Below are 25,360 nucleotides of genomic sequence, written 5' to 3' on the forward strand. Positions count from 1 at the left end.
AATGACTCTGCTCCCTCCTGGTGGAGGAGGTCAGAGCATGGATGTGAAGCAGAGGATAACGTGTAAGTTAATCTTCCCACACGGGGGCGCTGACAACACAAAACTTGACCTCCCCTTAGTTTAAAATGTGGGCCAGTGGTGCATTTTATGGTTTGTTTTGTGCTCTGCAGTGGTGGGGAGAAAAGTATTGTATTTAATGTACAATTGTGACGTACTTTTATTTTGTTTGAGTATTTCATGCCACTTTATATATTTACTCTACTATATTATAAAAGGGAAACATTGTACTTCACTACATTTATTTGACAGCTATAGTTCCTTGTTTTTTAGATTCAGATTTGACACATTTCATGATCATCTTATAAAATTTGATGATGTGGTACAAAATTATCTGCACAATATATAAATTAGTTTACATAAGAGTCACTTTGACCAGCTAAAAAACTGAAATGCTTCAAACTAAGAAAGTAAAACTGGAAGAGAATCCAACAGTATACACTGTAACATACTGAAAGCAACCATTGTACATAATGAGCACTTTTGCTTCACACACCTTCACAATGCTTTTTTATAACCAATAGTCAAAACTTCAAAATGATTAGAAAATAATTAAAATTATTAAAAATAATACAAAGAAAACGCAACAAACCGATTATCCAAGTAGTTGCCAAATCTACTGTCAGTAGACTTTCAGTAGATTAAGTGACTAGTTGTTTCAGCTCTACTTGTACATACTGTTGGGTAGTTATAGCTATAACAAAGCATCATATTTGATAAGCTCCTAATATGTTTTAAAATCAAAGTCTTCATCTGTAATGTAACTAGTAACTATTGTCACCTAGTTGTAGTGGAGTAAGAAGCATAATATTTACCTCTGAGCTTAAGGAAAGTATAGCTAAATAAAAGTGCGTACAAAGAATATACTCAAATAGAGTACAAGTACTTCAAATTCGTACTTAAGTACAGCACATTGAATGAATATACTTAGTTACATGACTGCTTAATCACTGTGAAATGGCTGAACTGATAGTAAGCCTGCAATATCTGACTCATTCTAACGCAATGTCGGGCTAAATGGGAGTAAAACGTCAAACAACTTCTACCATTTTCCTCCTCATGACGACAAGTAGCATGCGTGGTAGAGTCGAGGGAGTGAGCCGGAGATCCAGGAAACAGACACCGAGTCAAGCTCACTACTGATAGACAAGCTGACAGCGGAAACCGCTATATTTAGTGCCCGACGTAAAAGCATCCAATCTCTTGTGTTTTGTTTTGTTTTGTTTTGTTTTGTTTTGTTTTGTTTTGTTTTGTTTTGTTTTGTTTTGTTTTGTTTTGTTTTGTTTTGTTTTGTTTTGTTTTGTTTTGTTTTGTTTTAAATTTGCCGTTGGACCATACTGTACGACACATGCCATGGAAGTGCATTTTCGTGTAACGAAACAAAATAAACGAAACAAAATAAAAAATAACACAACGGTCACTCCCAGCCGTTGTAAAGCTAGCAACATTTCTCCTTGAATACGCCGACAAAATAGCACAAAATACAGCTAATATCGCATTGCCTGTCTCTTTTTTGCGATGACATGTGTTATTATTTTTGTCTTTGCCAATTTCAGTGGCTAAAAAGTCTCTTGTACAACCGTTCATTGGTAAACGGTTTTATTTTGAAGGTTTTTTTCAACGGAAATCCAAATAGCTACTTTAGCTAGCTTGACATTGATCAGCTAACTTCTGTGTGGTCAGCCAACCCGAAGTGTGAGGTCTTTTGACTGTCCATTTTTTTTTCTGGGTAACGTTAAACGATGAAAATGTCGTGGCGTGTATGGTGATATGGTCGGTATTCGCTGTTTCATTTCATATCAGTCGTTTAAAACGGAAACACGGGCGAACTCTTCTCTGTATCCCTCACCTCTTCCTCCACCAGCGTCCTCTGAACACCGCTAGCTATGATGTGATTGTGAATAACTGCCGTCGAGGGAAGTTATAATTGACATTATCATAGCTGAATGGCTACAGCACCAGCTTGTCCGCCTTCATTTAACGCATGAATGCTGTTATTTCGATAGACATTTGAGCTCCGCGTCGGAGGGAACCGCTATATTTTCGTGGCGGAAATAACCGAAGAGACCGCATCCACAGCAGTGTAGTTCAAATCCGAGAAAATGTCTTTCTTCAATTTTCGGAAGATATTCAAGTTAGGGCCTGATAAGAAGAAGAAGCAGTATGAACATGTACACAGAGACGTTAACCCGGAGGAAATTTGGGATATTATTGGGGAACTGGGAGATGGAGCGTTTGGGAAAGTGTACAAGGTAATGTATTACATCCGCCTTGGGGTTTTCTAACCCATTTCTTAAGACACTGGCTTCCATTGTGTGTCACGTTGTTGCATGCAGGTGATAAGATATAACGTTAAAATGATAGCAGTGACAAAACCAGTCCTCGTCAAGGCCACATCCTCTAGGCCACTAGACCCTCAGTAATGTAAATTTTCGTTTCAAATGCATGCTATGACAGTTCACTCATACTGTATACTGCACCTTAACTGTTACCTGTCGACTTAGCTAAATCTTCTTGTTGAGGAAATGCAAACATACATGACCTAGGGCTGTGTTTAGTGACAGCTTAATTCAACACGTAACTGTGTCAGGGGCATTTCCCTTTTGGAGATTTAAGGTAGGCCCTGTTACAATGTCAGGTTATAAATATGACTTTGCCATGTCATTGAGTTGCACTTGGGCTCAGTCAAGCTGGTGAAGGTGTGGTTCACTTCACAGAATAATAATGACCTCAGAAATGCCAAACTGGATAGTCTGAGGTTGCTCTGAGAAATCACAGGCAACGCAGACAAACGCTAAAAAGAATCCTGAGAGCAGGCACCCTTAACGTACAGATGTGTTACTCCCAGACACGTAGAATTGGCCATGTGTGAAAAAGGACTCTGTTTACAAAGACAAGGGCAAGTTAATGCCATACACTGTGACAGGTACAAAGGTGTGAATGTAGGTTTACTGTAGTGGTTAACAGTTTGTCACTTCAGGTTGATGGTTTATTTGACTGATCAACACATACTGTACATTATACATTATGTGGTGTGGACAAAATACCCACAACACCAGCACAGTATAATGCAATTGAATTAAATAGCCTAAAAAAAAAACGTTACCTCTTTGGAGCTCGTAAGATTCAGTTTTTGTTGAGTGAGTCATAGCCAGAGAGGGGTTATTTCCTACTCCTGAGGATTGCATTATATCGCAAAGTAGTCATGGTTTTGTATCCGCCACCTTTAATCTCTGCTAATATCTCCATGTTATCTTTGTGTCCATTTGTTTTGGGCAGAGATTACTTTGTGAAATGCTCAGCAAAATGTTCATATAACATTCAGCTCTGTTCATATACCTGTATTCGTCTCTGAGTGGAGGGTAAATGGCCATTTTTCTTTTCTTTTTTGAATATAATTTTTAAAAACTTCTTTGAACTTGTATTTTAGTGGAAATTAGTTTCACAGGAAGCTTCATCTCTTCATCAGCTCAAGACTGTTTGATTGCACTCATCACTGTTGAACAGCTCTCTCTCTCTCTCTCTCTCTCTGTGCAACTTGTGTTATCCCTTCCTGGATCTCATGTGGTCAAATCATGCAGCTAATGGCCGAGAAATCTTCATTTGCTGCCCTCCAAGTCTTATTAGTTGATTAGCCAACTGTGATGAAGGCCAGAGAACCTTTCATGCCTTCTCAGACTAAAGTTGTGGATAAATATAGACCTTGCAAAGCACTGACTACTTGTTCCCACACATGGAAGGGGTGGGGAGTGGTTGATTTTCATCAGGTCAGATTACTATCAACACAGACTGCACATTTCGTTACGTTATTTCACAGGCTCTTGATAGTTGCTTCATTTGGGCAGGATGATAAAGACTGCCAGCAAAGTGTGAATCAGCTGCATAAGAGAGTGTAAAGTGAAGAGTCCGAACCTCACATACACATCCATCACAGGTTGTACTGTGACTTTTAATTAGCAAAGAGGCGTGTCATTGACATTTGTCAGGACCTAACACGAACTCCTTACATAATTCTGTTTACAAAGCCAACCAGTTCATAGTTTTACTGATATACCTATGTTATAATATGAGAGACACAAGCTGAGTCCTCCTGCCAAGTGGTTGTGCGAGATTTATCATTATTACTATTTATTCACCATTAAACAGGTTAAATCATTTCCTAATGTTAAAATATTTAACAAAATGCGGGATTGCCTCGGTTATTTATAAAGAACAAATGGTTATGCATCTCATTTAAACATTATTATGACATCCACAAACTCTCTAATTTCATCCCTCAAAACAGACCAGTATGCAGAGTTTGGAAAATTTTAAAATGTCATGTACATAATGACCAAAGGCCAAACACACAATTTGAATAACTCAATGACAGACAAATTATCAGCGTGCTCTCCATCATTGGGCTTATACTGAATCTACATATGCATTAGTGATGGCCTGCGCTATACAGGCGTCGGCCAGTACAAAGGGGAAGAGACAGGGAGTGTGTCAGGTCAGAACTGTGTAAATATAGGGTCTGACACAGTGCAGCAGTTGCTCCTAACACTCCCTCCCATTTCTTTTTCCTTAACTCCCTGAGATTGTGTCTGTAACCATAAACATTAAGTCCAAAGCGGGCCTTAAAATAACTTCTCAGCTACTTGTTTGACGGGGTGTGTGGTAATTTTTTATATTAGTCTTTTGAATGCATCCTATTTGGGAATGAAGATTTTGAGGCATTTGTTACCAATATAGACACACATTTCCGTAATCAGAAACCTATTAAATCATAGACTTATTTGGTTTAATCTTCAAAAACTGCGATTGTGACTTCACATTTTATCTTACAGCAGATGTGTCAAAGTGAAAGGAAATAAAGACAAGAGGGTAGAAAAAGGAAGAGGAGGAAGTAAGCAAGTTTCACAAGATGAGTTTTTGTTAGAGTAGGTTACAAGATGGTGGGGCGTATTTTAAATATTTTGACCTAAGATTCGTGCTGTGGTTTTTTTTACTACAGTAATTTTCCTTTACAATATATAACAACATGTTATCATAAAGTCTCTGTAAAATGTATTTATAGAGATGTGATCCTCAAGGAGGTTGCTCTCAGCTACACAAGCCATAAAGTGTTCCACTGTTTATTGCTCTAGCACCAAAATGGCTTTTGTCTTAAATGAAATTGTTAATGTTGATGGATGTTCATCCAGAGTAGTTACCCTACAGTGCCAGCAATATCATAAATATATTAACCAATATACAGTCCTGGTTGAAATTATTGGCACCCCTTAATGTAAAGTACAGAATTTAGAATATCTTCAGAAATAAATGCAAATTAACCAATTTTGTATAATTACAATATTTAATCAAATGTCCAAAGTTACTGAACAACAAAAACAAAAAATACTTTCATTTAGTGAAATAAAAAATGCTGACATAAAATGTACACTTGATACAATTATTGCACCCTTTTAATCAATTAAAATTAGTTCCTTGAGGAGAATAAAAAACTAATAAGGCTCACCTGTACTTAATTATCAGTGTTCACATGAACTGAATTAACCAATAAATGATGGTTTTACTGATTAATAAGGAGCTGATTGTTTCCAGATTCTTTTTCACAACGGCAATGACAAATGAGCTATCTGAGAGCATCAGAAATGCAATTATCGAAAAAAATAGCAATTCCACAGGCTACAAGGCAATTGCCAAAGATCTTGATCTCAGTTCATAATATTATCAAGAAGTTTCACAGTCATGAAACTGTTCAGACGCTTCCAGGATGTGGGGTATAGAAGAAACTCAATGAGAGAAGTCCACAAAGGTTGGTGCAGATTGTAGAAAAAACACCATGCAAGAAATTTTCAGGCTGACCTGGACCAACCTGGAGTGGTGGTTTCAGCCTGTACCATATGCCACACGGAGGCCAAGGTCGACACCACTTTGAAAAAAAGGCACAAAAAGGCAAGACTAATGTTTGCAAAAACTTTAATAAGCCTTAGTCTTTCTACGGTAATGATCTATGGACAGATGAAACCAAAGTAGAGCTCTTTGAGAATGCAGTGCATCAGTTTGTTTATAAGTGATGAAATGAAGCCCATAAGGAAAACAACACCCTACCTACAGTAAAACATGGTGGGGATTCTATCATGCCGTGAGGCTGCTTTGCTACCTCTGGTGCTGGAGGCATTGAATTTATCAAAGGAATGATGAAATCCGAAGATTACCAAGGCATTTTAGAGCAAAATGTGTTACCCAGTGTCAGAAAATTATGTTTGAGGGAATGGTCTTGGGCCTTGGGACCCAAAGCACACATCCAGTAACACAAAAGAATGGTTGAAAATGAAAAGACGGACTGTTTTAAACTGGCCAGCAATGAGTCCTGACCTAAATCCCACTGAAATCCTTTTGAGAGAGCGGAAATCTGTCATTGCAAAAAGGACTCCAGCAAACATAAAAGAGCTTGAATGCATAGCAATGGAGGAGTGGCAGGAACTACCAGCAGACGGTGCAAGAAGTTTCTAGATGGCCATAAGAAACATTTAGCGGCTTTCATTGTCGCAAAAGGTTCTGCAACCAAGAGTTAGTGATGGGTCCCCATAATTATGTTTGGGGTACATTTTGTGTTTGTAGTGTTTCACTATTGTGAAAGTTTTTAAATTTTCTTTTTTTTCAGTAACCTTCATTACATTTTATCAAAATATTTTGGTTATACAAAATTGGTTATTTTGTATTCATTTATGAAGATATTATAAATTCTGTACTTAAAATTATGGGGTGCCAATAATTTCAACCAGGAGTATTCATTTGATTCAGTCCCCCTCTTTGTTCTGGTTCCTTTGTGTTGTAAAAATATTTAATTCTCTATAATTCCTATTTCTGTCTTTGTAAATTTTGCTTTCAGGCTCAGAATAAGCAGAATGGGACCCTCGCTGCTGCCAAGGTTATTGACACAAAGACAGAGGATGAATTAGAGGATTACATGGTAGAGATTGACATTCTGGCCTCCTGCAACCACCATTACATTGTCAAACTGCTGGATGCCTTTTATTTTGAAGGCAAACTTTGGGTAAGTAAGCAAGTGCCAGTGTGTGTGTGCATGTGTGCGTGCGTGTGTGTGTGTGTGTTTTAATTGATTTAAAGCCAAGGAGACACAGAGACAGTGAACTAGTCACGCATAGAGACACACACATTCATCACAAGCCACTATTTGTTTCTTAAAGAACACTTATATCTTTTGATTAAAGGATTATAGCACTGCATTTTTTTTCCTGTCACCTACAATTGAAGAGTTTAAAAACGATCATGTGACATGGTTAGAGGTCAGTATGAGGCCAGGACTGTGTGCTTTACTACAGGATTGACTGACAGGTTGAGGCATATTCTGTTAACAGTTGGACATATGACTTCCAGTTGAACGTCCCCATTTTTGACCTTATTCTTGCTCTCCCACAAATAGTAAGCGACGATTATAGTTTCTTTATCGTGACAAAAGAGTAAAATTCTCTGAAGCCGTGTTTAAAAGAGTCCTGTGTCTGCTTCCTTGTCAGGCTATTTGACTGTGACCAGAGACTTAAGTTGCAGTGCAGTTTTAATACATGGTCAGTAGATCTCACTCTGTGTGCAGTAAGAGGCCCCAGAGCAATTAGGTCCTGGCAGGGGGTGTCATGTGACCATCCCTTGTTGATTTGCCACATCTATGGGGAGATAATGGAGTGGTTTTGGTGGCTGGAGAAAGTGCCTGTGAATAATTCAGAGCTGCATGCAGGTTGTCCCTCCGGCCTCCATCTTTAAGCAGCATGTTGAATGTGTAACTGCCTGTGCTTTGCATGTGTTGGGTGTTGAGTGAATATATAATATGTTCCTCTTTTCTACTAAAAATTTATCAAGGACAATGTTTTGCTAAAAAGGAGAGGATTTATTTTTATATACATGATGTTCAATTTAACCTGAGATCATGACTAGCAGATTTGAATTCGTGCACACACCTGTCAGAGCCAGCAGAATGTAAATTACAATCGAGATTCCCACAGCGCAATAAATTGTCACAGAGAACAGGAAGAACCACTTGGTTTCTCCTCTTTGTTTGAGTCCATGAATAGAGGGTGGTGCTCAGTTGTAGCTTTGATTTGATTTTTTTTTTTTTTTTTCTATCATCTGATACCATGAGCTGCCAAGTAACATGCTGGTGAAGCCAATAAAGATGAAGTGGTGGTCGGGTATATTACATCAGCTATTACAACTGAGGTCAGGAGCTGGATAGTTTTACATCTCAATAGCAGTATTAGAGAACAGTGTAATGTTCATCTAATGCACTGTGGCTTCGTATAGTAAACTCAAACGTGCTTTGTGAATTGATAAATCCATAGTCTTCATATTATTTTACAGCATTCCACCTGGTTTAAGCATGTCACAAGATCTATACTGTGTTGAAAGCACCATTGCTGTGTATTGTATTATATAATCAAGTGTAACTCATAATTTTAAGTGGTAATCTTTTATAAAGACTTGCACTCTGCATTTGATACATGTATGAAGATAATCACTGGTTTACTTCCTCAGAATATTTCTTCTCACATGTTCCTTTAGTACAAATACTGTGGTTTAAATACGATATTAATAGATGGAACTGTTGTTTGTGGCAGTGATCAAACTGTCTGTATTTCAACAGTGAAAGTTTCTGTACTGCATATTAAATATTGACTTAAAGGAGAATTCTGGCTTAAGGCTTTATCTCCTAAGTATACTGTACTGTTTACTAGAATGAGGAAGATGGCTTTTCATCAGAATGTATGAAGAAATATCCTGGATGTGAGTCACATGTAGACCTACACACAAAGCATTTACACTCTAACGAATATGAATTCATAAGAAACCATAAGGAAAGGATCCCAGTCACCTACTTGCACATAGAACCTCCACTGATGTTTCGATCCAACAAACATAAAGATTGTACTGAAATGGAAAAGAGAAGATGTGCCTATAGAGGATGCTCAGTATGGATATTTAGTGTCTGATTGATTTTCTTCTTAGAATGCCTCCACAACATAATCAATAACACAGAACAGGAAGGCTGATGTCTGTCCTATAAAGGTCATGTTGTTTGCCCGCTTTGGATAACAGTTCCTCCTTTAAGCAAATGATGTACTATGAGAGTAGTGAAATTGGGACTTCATTGCATCACAGTACACATTAATTATTGTTCCACTTTCTTTTGTTTTACCAATGCAGATTCTGATTGAGTTCTGTGCGGGTGGCGCAGTCGATGCCATCATGCTGGGTAAGTCCTTCGTTCATTGAAGGAAACAGAAAAACACTATAAAGTTCTGGAGCTTTTTCTTTGCTCCATCCTCAAGTGCCAACTCTTTTTTATTCCACCCAGAAGCCTCTGTGGGATTTTTTCCATCTCCCAAGTTGGAGAGGCCATTCCAACTGTGTAATTATTGTAGCTCGGATTTCAAGGAGTGGTTAGCCCGCTTCTATTGCCTGCTGTTTCTTTCTTTTATTTGAAGCTTGAAGAAACACCTCACAAGCTTTTCTCATGTGTGAATTACCTCGATAAACAGTGGTTGTAGATGGATTCTACTCTGTGGTCTGACTCACCTAAAACAAATTTCTTCCCCCAGATTTGTCCAGTCATACATGCTCGTTGGTGTAAGGGTGGAGTTTTCGTCCGCCAGTTGCGATTGAATACCATCTGGCCATCACATTTGATGTTAATGCGTATATTCAAATGGTCCAGTCTGTGTTTGTAAAAGTGCATTGCAAAATTTACAATAACAGCATATGATCCGGAAAATGTGATGTATAAATTATCTCTGTGCATGTTTATGTTCATAGAACTGGAAAGGCCCCTGACAGAGCCCCAGATCCGTGTGGTGTGTAAGCAGACCTTGGAGGCTTTGTCTTACCTCCATGAGAACAAGGTCATCCACAGAGACTTAAAAGCCGGGAACATTCTCCTCTCCTTGGATGGAGATGTGAAACTGGGTAAAAATCTCTCGTCTTTTGCTGCTGCATTTGCCATTGTAATATTTCACTAAAAGTGAATGATTATTCAGCATGTAAAGATTTTTCATTTTACTGCTAAACACACATTAAGATACTTACTTTAGAATAGTACACAGAACAAAGATGATTCTTTGGTGATTTCTGTCTCAGATGAATGTCCTTGGTGACCACTCTGAACCTTTCTTTAGGGCCAACGCTAATAGGCTTAAAAAGCTAATTAGTAAAGTAAATTGTGGATCCCTTTGCCATCAGTGCTGTGGCAACCAGCAGAGCTATGTGACTTTGGGGATAATGAGGACAAGTGCACAGCACTCTGTTTACATTTGATAAACTGGAATGAGTTATTCATGTGGTGTCAAGCTTAAAAAGGTTACGAAATGACATGATGTGTTTACTGTTGCCATAAAGGGAGAGAACTACATTTTTTATACACCATTTATGTATTGGAGTTGATGATACACTGAAATTGGTTACATACATTTTAAGAAGTAAAGGTATTGTGCTGTTGTAGCATCCATAGCTGCTGTCTCCCTGATGATTCATATTCTGTAGGCAGACGGTCATGACGGAGCCTGACAAAAAATAATTAACAAGCAGTCACCAGGGACTTAATGATAGAGCTCTCTGTCCCTCTAATGTGTACATACTGTAGGTGATGCGAGAAAAAGGGAGTAAGCTGAAATAGTTGCACAGGTAACAGAAGTGCTGGCAGTGATGATGGACTCTAAGAGCGCTATGAATGGGTTTTTGTGCCCATTTATGGGGTTCATATTTGAAAGCTGAAAGCAGGTTAGAAATCTGCTGTAACTGTTTTGCTCCAGTAGAAATGTGCTAAATGTTATTCTGTATCATTTATTCCAGTCGATTCACATTGTCATTATACGGTTTAGTTTGATTCTCTGATGAAAAGTATAATAATTCATTTCTACTTTCAGCTGACTTTGGGGTGTCTGCTAAAAATACCAAGACATTACAGAGAAGAGATTCTTTCATCGGCACTCCGTATTGGTGAGTCATGCAGCCTGGATACAAGAGGGCATTCACCCCTGTGAATCAGATAATTGTCTTAGTGTGTCCCATAGTTTGGGCTAATGATTTTTCTGTGTAGTGTCACAAAACCTGTCATAGAGTGTGGGATAATGGAAAAAGCTTCATTGGGCAATTTAGATTTGCTAAAGAGCTGGATGACCTCAGCTTTAAATACTGAGCAGGCTTCCTGTCTTTCGAACCCCAGACCAAAATGCCCATACGTACAGTTTTATTGTCTTTTTTCCCTTTGAAAAGTAAGGAATTGTCATTAAGGAGTCAGAAAGATATCAAACAATGTCTTAAAGCCCACATTCACTTGCGGCCCAGAATTTGCTTAATGCTATTTACAAACTCACTTGTCATTTTGCAGGATGGCCCCAGAAGTGGTAATGTGCGAAACATCCAAGGATCGTCCATACGACTACAAGGCCGATATCTGGTCCCTCGGGGTAACCCTGATAGAGCTGGCACAGATTGAGCCACCAAACCACGAGATGAATCCCATGAGAGTGCTGTTGAAAATAGCCAAGTCCGAGCCACCAACGCTCATGCATCCCTCTCGCTGGTGAGATGGTGCGCTGGTGATAACTAGAGAGGTGGCACTGGAATGTTTCCGGATTGGAGATAAAGATATGTTGACTGTTTAATTTGGTAAAGCGCGGTTAATTGTTAAAGCTTAACTGAATGGCCACATGTGGAAGATTTGTATTAATTTAATTCCACAAAGCAGGGCGCAGGGACAAAACTTTGTTACGTGGCCAACAAACTGATTCTTTTTTATTTATTCTTGAAAGGTCACCAGAATTCAATGACTTTCTGCGGAAAGCACTTGATAAGAATGTGGACAATAGGTGGGGCTCAGTACAGCTTCTACAGGTGAGCTACCTTACTCCAGTCACACCCTACTGTTATCTCTCATTACACAACCATCTACACAGCCCAGGATTTAACCCAAAGAATGTATACACACGTATGTAAAGAATCTGAATGTGTCAGATATTAAAGGGTGTCATTTTCTATTTTGCTGTTTGAGTTTATATTTGATTCAGCCTGACAGTTTGTGAAGGACAAAGATTTCTAATTCATTTTGATGTCCATCTATGTAGCATCCCTTTGTCACCAGTGTAACTGATAGCAAACCTCTTAGAGAGCTCATAGCCGAGGCCAAAGCTGAAGTCACAGAGGAACTAGAGGACAGCAAGGAGGAGGAGGAGGAGGAAGAGCCTGATACACCTCTGGTATGTACTTTTACTGATGTATGTATATACCGTAACATAATAGTACCCAAACAATTTTTTTTTTTTAAATGATCAGTATCAGAAAAACTTTAATGATCCCTGAAGGGAAATTGCTTCGTTATAATTTCAATAGGAAGTAAAAGGTAAAAACTACTATAAATAGTAACCATAATAATTAAATACACATTAAGTGAATAGAAAAATGTACAAATGCAGAAGTACAAAAAGTAATGTGTGAGGTAGAATCCCCAGGCCTCCTCAACATCAGCATACAGCAGGTCCAGGGTCTTATCCCCTCTAATAGTGCAGTCCACAAACTGAGTGAAAGTGGGGAGAGTCTTGTCAAGTTAAAGTCCCCGGAATCATGAAGAAAGCACTGGGGTGCAGAGTCTGGATTCTCACAGTAACAGAGTGGATGACATCACATGTTTTTGGGTTAACGGAGTGGTGGATGTAAACAACAACCAAGATGGCGTGTGAGAACTCCCCGAGTATGTAGTATGGACGTAGCCCCACAGCTAACAGTTCAATGTCATTAGTGCAGAAACGTTTTATCCTGTCCGCCCCGAACCATCTGAAAGACGTTGATGGTAGCAGTGGGATCCAGAGTAACTTCCTGCAGCCATGTCTCTGTGAAACACATTAACACCACATTCACGGAAGTCCCTCCAATTCTTCTCTAGGGCTGCTAGCTCATCCATCTTATTGTCCAGTGATCTCACGTTGCCCATGATGACAGAAGGGAGACACACTCCTCTCTAACAGTCTCTGTTGTCTAGACCCAGCTCTCATCCCTAATCACTTCATTCCACCTCTGCATCGTCTGAGACCTCCTCTGATTACTGCAGGGGTGTCCATTGTTCTGGTCGCCATGCCGGCCTGCTTCAGCACAATCAGCTGGTCCCTGGTGTAACAATGCAACCGTGGAGCTGCTGCGCAATGGTAGCCTTTCTGAATGATAGCATTCAAAAAAGGAGCTGGTATTCATGGTGAAAAAACAGACCAGCTCTTTCTCTACTAGCATGTGTAGAGAGGGTGCAGCCTAAATAAGTCACAAATAAAAATTTAAAGAAGAATGACAAAAAGAACAAAGCTAAAAAGTTGGAAAAATAAAAAAAACAAACAGGAGCAAATGCAGCAGGCTGCATGCATTTTGGCACATGGGCATATAAAAAATATGAGTAAATAAATATGCAGGAGCTCAGAACAGGCATTGTTGATATCTTTGTGAAAGACAGTGCTGTGCCCTATTCTATCACTCATTGATGACATATTGTGATTTTCATATTTTTCTGACTGTTGACTCAGGCTGTTCCTGGGCACAAGCGAGCACCATCAGATGCGAGTGTGGCCAGCTCAGAGGATGACAAAGTCCCACCAACTCATTCCACATTGGAATCTGTTACGGAAAAGATGGAGGCAGAGCCTGCTGAGGACCGGACCAGTGATAAACTCTCTGATGAAGGACTTGGAACAAGTGAGGTAGACAAGACTGAGGAGGAGATATTCAATGAGGTGTATGATGCCAGTAATGAAAACCTGGCCTCTGGGGTAATAGAGCCCACCAAGGACTTTGTCTCCCAAGATCCTACAGAGGCTAATCCAGAAGATGGTAAAGGTGAAGAGATTCCTGCTGAGCCTGTAGTATCACAGCCAGAAGAACCTGTAGATACCCAAAAACTTGCCACAGATGTTCACAAAACAGAGGAGGAACAGAAGGAGACACATGAAGAGAAAATTGAGGAGGAACCTACTCAAGTAACAGAAGAAGAAAGAAAGCCTGAGGATGTGAAAGAAGAGGAAGGAAAAGAAGCAGGAACAGAAGAATCCACAGAATCACAAGAGCAACCTGACGAAACACGAGACGAACCAGAATCTATATCAGGAGAAGTAGCACAGGCAGAAGAAGAAAGCAAAGATCCAGGTGAGGAGATGCCTCAACGCCAAGTGACAGAGGACAGAAATAATGGCACAGATGTAAATGTAGACACAGACAATATAAAATCAAATGTAATGGACACAAATATAAATGGAGAGACAGACACAAAGTCAAGTGTGGACGAGTCCTCCACTGATGTTTTGTTGGAGGAGACCACTGAAAGTCAGCCAGAGGAAAAGCCTGAGAAGGAGGCCCATGAAGAGGCAGAGGAGCCTGAACAAGAGAATCAGACCAGAGAGGAGGTTGAAGTGGAGAAACAGGCATCAACTGAATCCACAAATGGAGTCAGTGATGAAGTAAAGGACACCTCTGAGGATTCAGAACAAGTGGTGACATCTAAAGACATCCCTATGAAGGAGGATGAGGAGAAAGCTAACTGTGCCGATGAGAGCACTTCCAATAGTGCCATCTCTGTCCCACAGAGTGAAACAGAATCTGAAACCAAGATGGAGCAAGGAAGCCCTGCTGTGATCAAGCCAGATGTGGAGAAGGACTCTGATTCTGGAAGCAGCTCTGCTGCTGATAGCAACAGCCTTGACCTCAATCTGTCAATTTCCAGCTTCCTGTCCAAAAGCAAAGAAGGGGGCTCTATTTCTTTGCAGGTAACATAATCTGTGCCTCACTTACAACCTCAGTTGTTAAATAATCGACACTATTTTAATAATTTCTGCCCCCAAAACATCCCTGTTTCATTTGTAGGAGTCAAAACGTCAGAAGAAGACTCTGAAGAAGACACGCAAGTTCATGGTCGATGGTGTGGAGGTCAGTGTTACGACATCAAAGATAGTGACCGATAATGACACCAAGAGTGAGGAGATGAGGTTCCTGAGGTACGTCTGTATCCAATCTGCTTGCCATACTGTTGGTTTAAATATGGAACATGACCTATTTAACATGACTGCCTTAAATAGTTCACGTTCATTTCACAACTCCCACAGCATTTTACAAATGCCAGATGGGTTATCTCTCGTGATGACTGGTGCATTATATTACTGTTATCTCCCATGTTGCCTTTTAAAGACATGAGAAATGCTGTTCTGACTGTTTATACAAGTGCTGTGTGACCAATTTCTGTAGGGTTCACCTTAATATCAGTAATGCACAGAGTTAAAAAGACCAGATTTATCAAAGCGAGAAAAGAATAGTCTCCTGTTCAACATTAATGGGACACTAATGTTGCAATGAATCTTTTCCCACTTACTAGGAAAAAAATGTAAATGCAACCATAACATTCCATCTCAGAAATGAAAAATAAAAGTTTTGAGTGGAAAAAAATATATTTCATCAATAAAAAAACTATTGAGTTTGCATTGTTGGTGTGGTTTCCTCAGGCGGCAGGAATTGAGAGAGCTGCGCCTCCTGCAGAAAGAGGAGCAGAGGGCCCAGCAGCAGCTGAGCAACAAGCTGCAGCAGCAGAGAGAGCAGATCTACCGGCGCTTTGAACAGGAAACTGCTGTGAGTCACTTTGTTGATACCGCATTGGTGTAATGTTTTTTGATTTTGCTAGCTCCTAGGAAACAACTTTGTTTCATCTCAAAAGCTGATCTAAATCTAATGGAGGGACTTATGTGAAGCTAAACACTTGTCCGTCTCTATCACTAATCATCTACTCATTTAGTATTTCTGTGAAGATATTTCTGATTCTTTCTGTGAAGCACACTACTTGAATCAGTGATGGTCAATATTAGAAACTTTAATTTGAGTCTGCCCTACTGTCTTATATCCATCTTAATATGAATCCATATAGATGTCTTTTACAGTTAATTTTCCCTTCCCTCCTAAGCTATATAGCTCTCAAACAAACTCATAGGCTGATTATCTGTATTAATCTTTTGATATTATTAACACTCATAGTCATCTTGCTAGGCTGATGCCAGTGTCTGTTGATTCTGTCTGTGCAGGCTAAGAAGCGTCAATATGACCAAGAAGTGGAAAATCTTGAGAAGAAGCAGAAGCAGACCATTGAGCGACTGGAGCAGGATCACACCAGCCGGCTCCGGGACGAAGCCAAACGTATCAAAGCAGATCAAGACAAGGAGCTCTCAAAGTTCCAAAACATGCTGAAAAACCGCAAGAAAGAGGTATGGTCATGCATGACTGTTTCTGCATGGAAGTGCCTTTAGGGGGCTAATCAGCTCTTAAATTGGGGAGCTTGGGGTCTTAAACATTTGCATGTCATAGATTTGAGCTGTTTAATGGTGCATGTGTTCAACAACTTAGCCAGCGGCTTTCTTGGCTGTGTCATATTAATTCTATGGGAGTGGTGTGCCATGCTGTTCTGCCTGGTACTGTATGTGTGCAAATGATGGCAATAGACAGACTGTGTTATCTTTCTCCTAGATGCTGCAAGCTTCATGTTGTATCAGTTATTAATCTGCCTCAAGTCTTTTGGTTGCCTCTGTAGCAATTCTGTGCTACAGAGTCTATTTGCTATTTTAAGAGAACTATTTAATAAAAGTTCAGTCTCAGGCTAAGCTTAAAACCTTACAATGATGGTGTGCCGGGCTTAATATGCATACAGTACATGCTAGGTCTTTACTAGTCTTTTCTGCCTTTTTCTCTGCTTCTCAGCCTTAAGCTCTTTGTTGGATGTTTTGGGAGTGCTTGTAGTTTGTGTTTTTGCTTAATGCGGCTTTTTTTATGACAGTATTGCTATTTGGCCTCCATTTTGCATTATGATGCCTTGGTGGTTGTTGGGCTTTTCGCAGTTTGCTTTCCGGCCGCTTAGAGTATATTTTCAGTGTACAAAAAAAAATGATTTTATTGCAGGGTGGCTTTAAGTGGTTGCTTCAGCCCTCAGCTTTGTTGTTGTTTAGCTGCAAAAATATAAGCAATTATTTACTGATAAAATGTGTAGGGTTTTTTTTTCTTGTACTTTTTGTTTTTGCAATGTTGTAACTCTTTATCCAAAATGTACTGTCACTGTGTATTTTAACTAACCATGTCTCTTGTATGAGTGTGTGAGGTGGCTTTGGTCATGTGATGGCCAGTTTTTGAAGATTTTTCCAAGTGGTGTAGGGCTCATTTTGGGGAAATATTAAAAGCCTTGCATCAGAGTAACTGATATGGAATAGTCTAGAGCTGCATCAAATAATCAATGAGTAAATCAACAAGTATTTTGATAAATGGTTCATTGTGAAAGTAACCTTTCAAGCAAAAATGTCACATTGTTCCAACTTCTCAAATGTTGAGGATTTGCTGCATTTTTCTGTCTTATGCGATAGTAAACTGACTATTGTTGGGTTTGGACTATTGATTGGACAAAACACACAATATGAAGAGGCCACGTTGAGCCTCACTCACTTTTTTTCCCATCCAAATAATTGATCAATTCATCGAGAAAATAAATTACAGATTAACTGATAATGAAAATAATTGCTAGTTGCAGCCTTAGTCTTGAATACGGAGACTTCAAGCATTTTATGTTTAATATTAAGTCTCATGCATTCAGCTATAAATTGAGAGCTTAGGCGCAGTCCGCAAGTCAGGACTGTTAAAACATTCAGAGGTCGTAGTTACCAGATGATTCCAACTCAGTTACTCTGCTTTTTTAATTTCAAGAGTCAAAATAATCCTCCTGCTGGCTGTGGGGGACTTAATCAAACGCAGAGTAATACAAAGGGAGCTGTTTTTGAGACTAACATCTTCTGCCACGTAGCAGTCAAATCTTTCCTTTGACTTTTTCTTGACATGATTCTAACTTGTGTAGTTAAACTGACAGTTCTGACATGCTCTGAAAAACTACTAATCAAAAGACTGACTGACTAGTTCAAAGAAACATCACACGCAGGCGGTGGGTTTTCAGCATGCTGACTTTAAATCAGTTGGTGGCTGGATGCAGTATCTCTCCTCTCAAAGTGTGGCCGTGCATGTCTTCTACTCTTGTTGGCCAGCTTTGTTAGATTTTCAGAATATACAGCATCTACAAGTTTCTGCACACACACTGTAGGTCAAACAGGAAGTTGGACAGTCACCCAAACACTTGAGAAAAGAGCTCATGAAACGCTTAAAGGAGGACCTATCGCTCCTTAAGACTGCAGAGGTAAACTATCATCAGTTGTCTCTTACTCTGTCAAAGGGTATGAGGTTACTTTTTCTCTCTCTCTTTCTCCTTCTTCCTCTTTCTTTATTCCCTTGATCATTCATGTAAGGTATTCATATATGCACACAAACACAAAGAATCGCTGTGTCTGTAATCGCTCCTTATTTTCCAGCTGGTGCTCTGTAATAACATTCAGACATTTTACTTGTATTGTATGACTTTTAGGTGTGGTGAGCAACATGACAGTACATATAAATCATGGGACTATAGAAATTTATCAACCATCCAAGATTTTACCATACCATTACACTGCCATTATAGGCAAAGATATAAATCAATGAGCAGAACTGCTTTGACTATATTGGATTCGCCGAATTTTGGCGTCAGTGTGATTAAGTACCTTGATCTGTTGTGTTTTTCACTTACTGTCAAAGAGGTGTTAATTCTATTATATGTTTTAGCATTGAGGTCATAGGTCATAATAGTGTTTTCTTACTGGACTGCCTTATATTGAGAGGGGTTTCTAATAATCTGCCTCCCTCATTTAATTAAATAGGGAGGACAAAAAATTAGAAAAACCTATTAATATAATGTACAACACAACCTTTAACTGATAATAAAGAGAACATCTCTGGGTTTTGAACTGTTGGTCGCACTTGAACTTGGTCGACTTTTGGGAAATTGTGATGACAGTTTTTCATTGATTTCTGTAACTGAAATTACAGTTACAGTTACACAGTGGTGATGCAGATAATGATGATTCATTAGTGTCGCTCTCAATTTGCTTCTCACCATAGAGGACCCTTGAGTGTTTATCATGTAGGACACAGTGAATTGATGAACGAGGGAGCGATTGCAGACACCGCTTTTGTTTCCTCAGTAGGTATCTGCGCTAAAAGCTTTTTCCAAACTTGTCTTCCTGTTTTATGAATTAGATGTAGTCGTGTGGACAAAGGCCTTCTTTTCTTTTAAAGGTAACTGTCAGATAATTAACACTCCATGAGCCAGTAGCATGGAAAGTAGCAAAACTGCTCTTTTGCAAGCTGGATTGAACTGAAATGCTGGAATTATGAGAAGAGTATTAATAACTAATTAACTTACTTCCTCCTAACAATTATGTACAACTGTGCTGTGCGCATTAGACTCACCGACATTCCCAAAGTAGAAAGGGCCATCTATTACATAACTTAGGAAGAATCTGTGTGTGTGGTGTGTGTGGTGTGTGTGGTGTTGTGTGGTGTTGTGTTTTGTGTTTTGTGTTTTGTGTGTGTGTGTGTGTGTGTGTGTGTGTGAGAGAAATCCTCAGCCTGCTGTGTGCTGTCTGTCCCTGATCAGGGCGAGTGCGTTGTGTGCTCTCCTCCGCAGGCAGTGGCCCAGGTTATGATACAGTCTTTTCAGTTGTCCTCATGCGCACTCTTCAACGCTCAGATGCAGGATGTAAGTCCCCCCACTCCAACCCTGTTTCTCTCCGTCTCTGGCCCATACTTAGATGTGTGCAAAGTTAAGTGACAGGGTAGTTTTGTGGTTCAGTTTTACTTTAAGAATTACACATGTAAGCATGGGTGGTGTTTTATTTTTGAGTGTTGTCATCACTGTGTTTGTGCAGTGGCTCTCTTTTTTCTCCTGCTCAGTATTTTTCCTCAACCAATCCACAAACGTTCTACATCTAGTCTGTGTATTTTGTATGGTTTTATTCATATTTGCATCACACTACATAGAGTCTGGGAGTAAACATGTACAGTGCTCTGTCCCAGGTGTGGTGTAGTTGTTGATCCCCTTCTGTCTGGATCCATGTTTGTCTGTCCGCCAAGGTCCAAATTAACTGCCTCACAGGATGGATGTAAAAGTCACTGGTATTGTGCATAATTTGGTTATGGTATCACATTATAACCATCTTATTTTGGATTCAGTAGTATAATAATAATGTTACCTAGGTTTTCTACTGATAAAGTGAAGTCTGTGTGATTATATGATCAATTATGCCTAATCATAGTTAAGTAGTAGCAGCACATAACCTACAATTTGCCACCAACTAGGTATTAGCAATCTAAAGAATAGACCAATACATCTTTTCAGATTATGTGTAAAGATAAAAGAGAAAATTTGTCACTATGCAATGAGTCAGGCATAATGTAAGCTGGGCTCTGGACAATATGAATGTCATTGTAGATGTTGTCTTACATAAAACTGTGAATCTGAATCTCTTCTGAAGTGTTAACTTTTCTTTCTTTCTCTTTTCTACTCCATTGTGGATCGTTGCCATTCATGATCTCTGAGTGTCTCTTCTACTGATTACAGTTGATGATGTGACATCTTAGTGCTCTGTGTTGTGCTAAACTTGAAGAAGATATCTTGACTAGATTATTATTTTATTTCAGGCAGTGTGACACTTTTTTTCCGCTTTCTCTCTCTGCTCTTGGCTGTCCCTCTGTGTGATCCCCATGGCTTCCTCTGGCTGTTTCTCAATGCTCTCCTCTCTGGCTCCTCAGGAGCAGGAGTTCCTACAGAAGCAGCAGCAAGACCTGGATGGAGCTCTAAAGAAAATCATCCAGCAGCATAAATTGGAGATTGCCACTATTGAGAGAGACTGCCTCAACCACAAGCAGCAGCTGATGAGAGGTAGGAGCCAGAGAGAGAACTACTTTTACTACACTGCTTAACATTACAGCTTACCATTTTTCAAAAAGCATACCAGTGTTTTAAATTTACTGGTTAAACTACGACTTTCGGTTCATTTTAGTATGATATGAAAATCAGATTGTAGAGACTTGAAACATGCGTGAGACATGCAACCATTCACAGTGAATTTTACATTGGTGAAATCATCAGTTGATATGAAGCATGCTGTTGTGGTGTTTTAATGTGCTGGTGAGAAACGTGGTGACACATTTGGTTCTGATTTCCTCAGCTGAAGGCACAGAATCAGCACATTTTTACTATTAATTCATGCTAAGACTACGTTATCGTTTAATTTGACCAAAAAAAAGGAAACGTGATGCGATTACCTCTGAAGCAACCAACTCAGCTCAGGCTTCTTGTGTAAGTTTAAACCAACAGCAGCCTGAAAGGAAGAAAAGCCCTGATCCTTTTTTAACTTTTGATTCACTCCCATTTAGTAAAGGTAGTGTTTGTCAGTGACGCTTTCTTTTCTTGCCAACAGCGCGTAAATACCGACTTCAACATGCAGACAAATGAGATGCGCTGTTTGAGAGGACATGTTACAGCTTGTCTAACTTGCTGACAGTTTTGCCTGTCTGTGTTTTTGTTTTCATCACTCTACTAGTCCCTAGCTAACATGCACGTACATGTGTGATAGCTCACACTCACGTGGCCTCGTGTGATGTTTTTGTGTGTCTTTGAAATGTGCACATGTGCGTTTTGTAGCTCGAGAGGCAGCCATGTGGGAGCTTGAGGAGCGCCACCTGCAGGAGAAGCATCAGCAGCTGAAGCAGCAGCTGAAAGACCAGTACTTCCTGCAAAGACACCAGCTGCTGAAGAGGCATGAAAAAGTAAGAGCTCAGAGAGAAATCTGCATGAAGAAATGCATGGCCCTCTTTTAAACAACCCTGCTGAACTCAAAACTATGTTTGTGTGTGTGTTCTACAGGAGATGGAGCAGATGCAGCGCTACAACCAACGGCTGATAGAGGAGATGAAGAACAAGCAGACTCAAGAGCGGGTTCGTCTGCCCAAGATCCAGCGCAGCGAGGCCAAGACCCGCATGGCCATGTTCAAGAAGAGCCTCCGCATCACTGCCACTGCAGCTGTCACCCCAGAGCAGGAGAGAGAACGGATAAAACAGGTAAAGTCACTGAGTGTGGACTCCTGCTGCTGCGGTTTTACAATTTCTACTTGTCAAATTTAAGAAGGAGTGACTCAACACGCATGGTCTCTTTTTAGCAACACTATGTCACTCTGGCATGGAGTCACACCTCGGATCTGCCCAATACAAACACAGTGCTCTTAATTATCTCAGCCTGTCTACATCTCAAACCGGAAACTTTCCAGTCACCATTTTACAAGCTTCCCTGGCTCCGTCATCCTCAACATGTTGTTTCAGATAAAACCAGTGCACAATCTTGGAGGCAGTAAGAAGCAGTTGGTAAAAATAGGGCATTGCCTGACACTTACAGAGATAAAACATAAAACAGAGATACAGAAAAGTAGGATTTTTGTTGTTACAATAGGTGTAGTACATGTTTGAAATGGACCTAATGGCACTTTTCCTTCTGCACAATCCCCACTCTGTCATTCTCTGTGCTAGCTCTGCCTGTAGCACGACTAGACCAATTTTCAAAATACGACTTTCTACCAAATGGACAGACAACTCAATAGTTTTGTTTGGTGCAGTGTTCTGAGTTTGAGGAAATTGCCAATAACAGTTTCCTGTTGTATTTTTGTCTGTCTTGTCCAGTTTGCTTCTCAGGAGGAAAAGAGGCAGAAGAACGAGAGGCTCCATCAACACCAGAAACATGAGAACCAGATGAGAGATCTGCAGCTGCAGTGTGACTCAAACATCAGGGAGCTGCAGCAGCTACAGGTGAGAGTACAACACACACACAGGCACACGCGCATTTTTTATGTGTTTACGTGTTTTGCACCACATTTTATGGATGCAGAAGGAGAACAAGCTTTAATTCCTAGATTATAAATAGTGGACTGTGACTATAGAAAGATCATGAGAAAAACAATAAGCGCAAACGATTTTGATCTTTAGACACAATGCTGATTTGAAAAATTAAAATAAATAAAAGCAAAGCGACATTAGTATTATAAGTATATAATACTTATAAGTATTATCTGCAATTTTCCAATGCAGACAAAGGAGTAAGAGTACAGGAGCTGCTATTCATTGATTCAACACATTAATCCTGTGTTTACCCCCATTTTCTTACAGAATGAGAAATGCCACCTTCTGATTGAACATGAGACCCAAAAGCTGAAGGAGTTGGATGAGGAGCACAGCCAAGAGATAAAGGAGTGGAGAGAGAAGCTCAGACCCAGGAAGAAGGTAGATTTAATATTCTTAACTTAACTCTTACAAATTGTCTGCACTCATACTATGTTTGGTGTTGAGCTCCTTCAGCTCAAATTTTTTTTGTCATGTAACCTTTGAGGCAGTTGACTGTTATATATATGTATCTGCTGCCCCCTGCAGGCGTTGGAGGAGGAGTTCACACGGAAGCTCCAGGAGCAGGAGGTCTTCTTCAAGATGAGCGGTGAATCCGAATGCCTTAACCCCACCACCCAGAGCCGAGTATCCAAATTTTACCCCATCCCTAACCTGCACAACTCTGGTTTATAGCCTCATCTCTGTCTGTGCTGCGCTCACAGACGCTTCCTGGCGGAGCAACATCATTTCTCTGACCATTGCTGATAAACACGAAAATGTCTTCACTGCTTCGATTCCACCATAAGTGAGCATGTGCCTACACACGCCCTTAATCAATTTTTCTCAGCTTGTTGAGAAATAGTCGGACGAATAATATGCACTTTTTTGAGCATGTTAAACATTTTAAAGTCTGCAGTTGGTAGCTAAGGCCAATCATGCTTATCAGATAATTCTAAGCACAGCCTGCTACAGTATGAATGATCTCCAGTGCCTCATATATTCTTTTTCTCTGCATTTAGGCACTTCCCTGTGTTTTCTAGAGCTTGCAGTAAAAAGAGTGTCCCCTGAATGTGTTGCACTTAAGTAACTGGTTATCATTTCCACCCCTAATCATTAACTGTAGAGAGATTTTTTATTTTTTTTTTTTTTCTAAACTGGTGATTAAGGCAACTCTGAGATCTTGTTTTGCTGCATGGAAAGTGGAGCTGGTTCAAAGGGACATGTACTGATGAGTCAGTGGACTTTGTTATGGCTGTGCAGTTGTATGTGCACAGTATCTGTTGCCCTGAGAGTCAAAAATAGCACCAGTTTGGGATCATAAGGCTGTGAGTTAAAATGAAAAGGAATGTACTGTGTTGTAAATGAGTGAAATGTTACAAGTCTGTACCTACATATGAAGTTTAATCAGATCCTGTGCTTACCAGGAGGATTTTAGAGTCTTGAGAGATGAATCAACAATAATAAAACAATTGCTTTAGCACATACTCTCATTTCAGTGTTGTACTCTCCAACACACATTCCCCTCTCCATTTAAACACAGAGGTGACCTGTTTCTTCAATGATGAAATCCTTTTTTATATATATAAAATAAATCTCTTTTCCTTATGGGAGTCATTTTCAGCAGTGTTGTGAAGTATATACACAAATGGATACTAAAGGAATGTAAAGCTGTTGATTTGCACTGTTTTGCCACATGAGCTAAAGAAAAAATATGCAGTCGTAAACTGTCAATTTATTTTTGACAGCGAGTCACCTTCGTCTCACCCAAGCCTATTCAAACTCCAAACTGAGTAAAATTGTTTAAACATTTTTTATAATTTTACCTTGTTTTTCAAATATGCCCTTAGTATTTTATGACCACATCTAGTTTTCTAAACGCATACTCCTGATATATTGATGCTGTAATCACTCTTTATGGTGAGCTTTCGCTCTTGTTGAGACCAGTGTTGTGTGAAAGATAAAATGCTGTATCTATAACTATAATGAATTTCAATGTGTGTGGAGATGTCCTTCGCTGTATTTTACAAGCAAAGTATTGATGGTTAACAAAAAGAGACCTATTTCAAGATAAAGATACCTGATTAGTTTATTTTGCCACTGCATATCATCAATGCACGTTATAATTTCTGTATGCTGACATTAACACTGAGTAGTGTTTTGTCATGAATGCTGGATTTTTATTGGGGTTATTGGAGACTGTGTTGTGTGAATTACACCATACACCCCATAGATTTCAAATATTTTTTTATTTTGTTAAGTTACAGCATTTAAATGTGTCATTAAGTTGTCATTCTACACAATGGATATTCTTAGTATATGCATTTTTGATGTCAGATCAAATGTATTTAAGGTGTCTTTACAAATGGAAATGTTTTTGTTGTAAATAAAATATTGACTGTTTATTTGACATTTTAACTGTCTTGAAACACCTTTGAGATAAATTTAGTCATACAAATA

At 39.5% G+C, this 25,360-nt stretch overlaps 2 protein-coding genes across 5 annotated transcripts in view; one reads left to right on the top strand and one right to left on the bottom strand.

Annotated features, from left to right (window-relative positions):
* LOC120796191 (SH3 and PX domain-containing protein 2A-like) overlaps positions 1-1,183 on the bottom strand; it is a 52,502-nt gene extending 51,319 nt beyond the window's left edge. Inside the window, exon 1 of one of the 2 annotated variants that reach the window (XM_040138672.1) lies at positions 1,104-1,183. In XM_040138672.1, coding sequence (XP_039994606.1) covers positions 1,104-1,133 — 30 coding nt within the window. In that variant the 5' untranslated portion in view covers positions 1,134-1,183. Of the gene's footprint in view, positions 1-872; positions 1,075-1,103 lie in introns of those variants that run through there. The other variant, XM_040138674.1, reaches the window with a different exon arrangement.
* Positions 1,184-1,717: 534 nt separating this feature from the next.
* On the top strand, positions 1,718-25,304 carry slka (STE20-like kinase a). 3 transcript variants are annotated; one of them, XM_040138668.1, is made up of 19 exons: positions 1,718-2,309; positions 6,938-7,102; positions 9,265-9,313; positions 9,874-10,023; positions 10,980-11,052; positions 11,444-11,638; positions 11,868-11,949; positions 12,180-12,311; positions 13,620-14,852; positions 14,950-15,080; positions 15,582-15,705; positions 16,152-16,331; positions 18,200-18,292; positions 20,782-20,911; positions 21,677-21,801; positions 21,899-22,093; positions 22,706-22,831; positions 23,189-23,302; positions 23,450-25,304. In XM_040138668.1, the coding sequence occupies exons 1-19, from the start codon at positions 2,160-2,162 to the stop codon at positions 23,594-23,596; spliced, it is 3,594 nt and encodes a 1,197-aa protein (XP_039994602.1). In that variant the 5' UTR covers positions 1,718-2,159; the 3' UTR covers positions 23,597-25,304. The 3 variants fall into 3 exon arrangements, with proteins under 3 accessions (XP_039994602.1, XP_039994603.1, XP_039994604.1); XM_040138669.1 differs by lacking the exon at positions 18,200-18,292 and having other exon boundaries at positions 23,450-25,299; XM_040138670.1 differs by lacking the exons at positions 20,782-20,911; positions 21,677-21,801; positions 21,899-22,093; ... (1 more) ...; positions 23,189-23,302; positions 23,450-25,304 and adding an exon at positions 19,658-20,772.
* Positions 25,305-25,360: the final 56 nt, after the last annotated feature.

This window comes from Xiphias gladius, chromosome 11 (assembly GCF_016859285.1).
Source record: "Xiphias gladius isolate SHS-SW01 ecotype Sanya breed wild chromosome 11, ASM1685928v1, whole genome shotgun sequence".
Taxonomy (NCBI): Eukaryota; Metazoa; Chordata; class Actinopteri; order Istiophoriformes; family Xiphiidae; genus Xiphias; species Xiphias gladius.

Coding starts and splice junctions, on each gene's coding strand:
- slka (XM_040138668.1), top strand. CDS start 2,160: ATGTCTTTCTTCAATTTTCGGAAGATATTCAAGTTAGGGCCTGATAAG. Junction 18,293..20,781: donor CGCTCCTTAAGACTGCAGAG/GTAAACTATCAT, acceptor CTGGCTCCTCAG/GAGCAGGAGTTCCTACAGAA. Junction 21,802..21,898: donor TGCTGAAGAGGCATGAAAAA/GTAAGAGCTCAG, acceptor TGTGTTCTACAG/GAGATGGAGCAGATGCAGCG.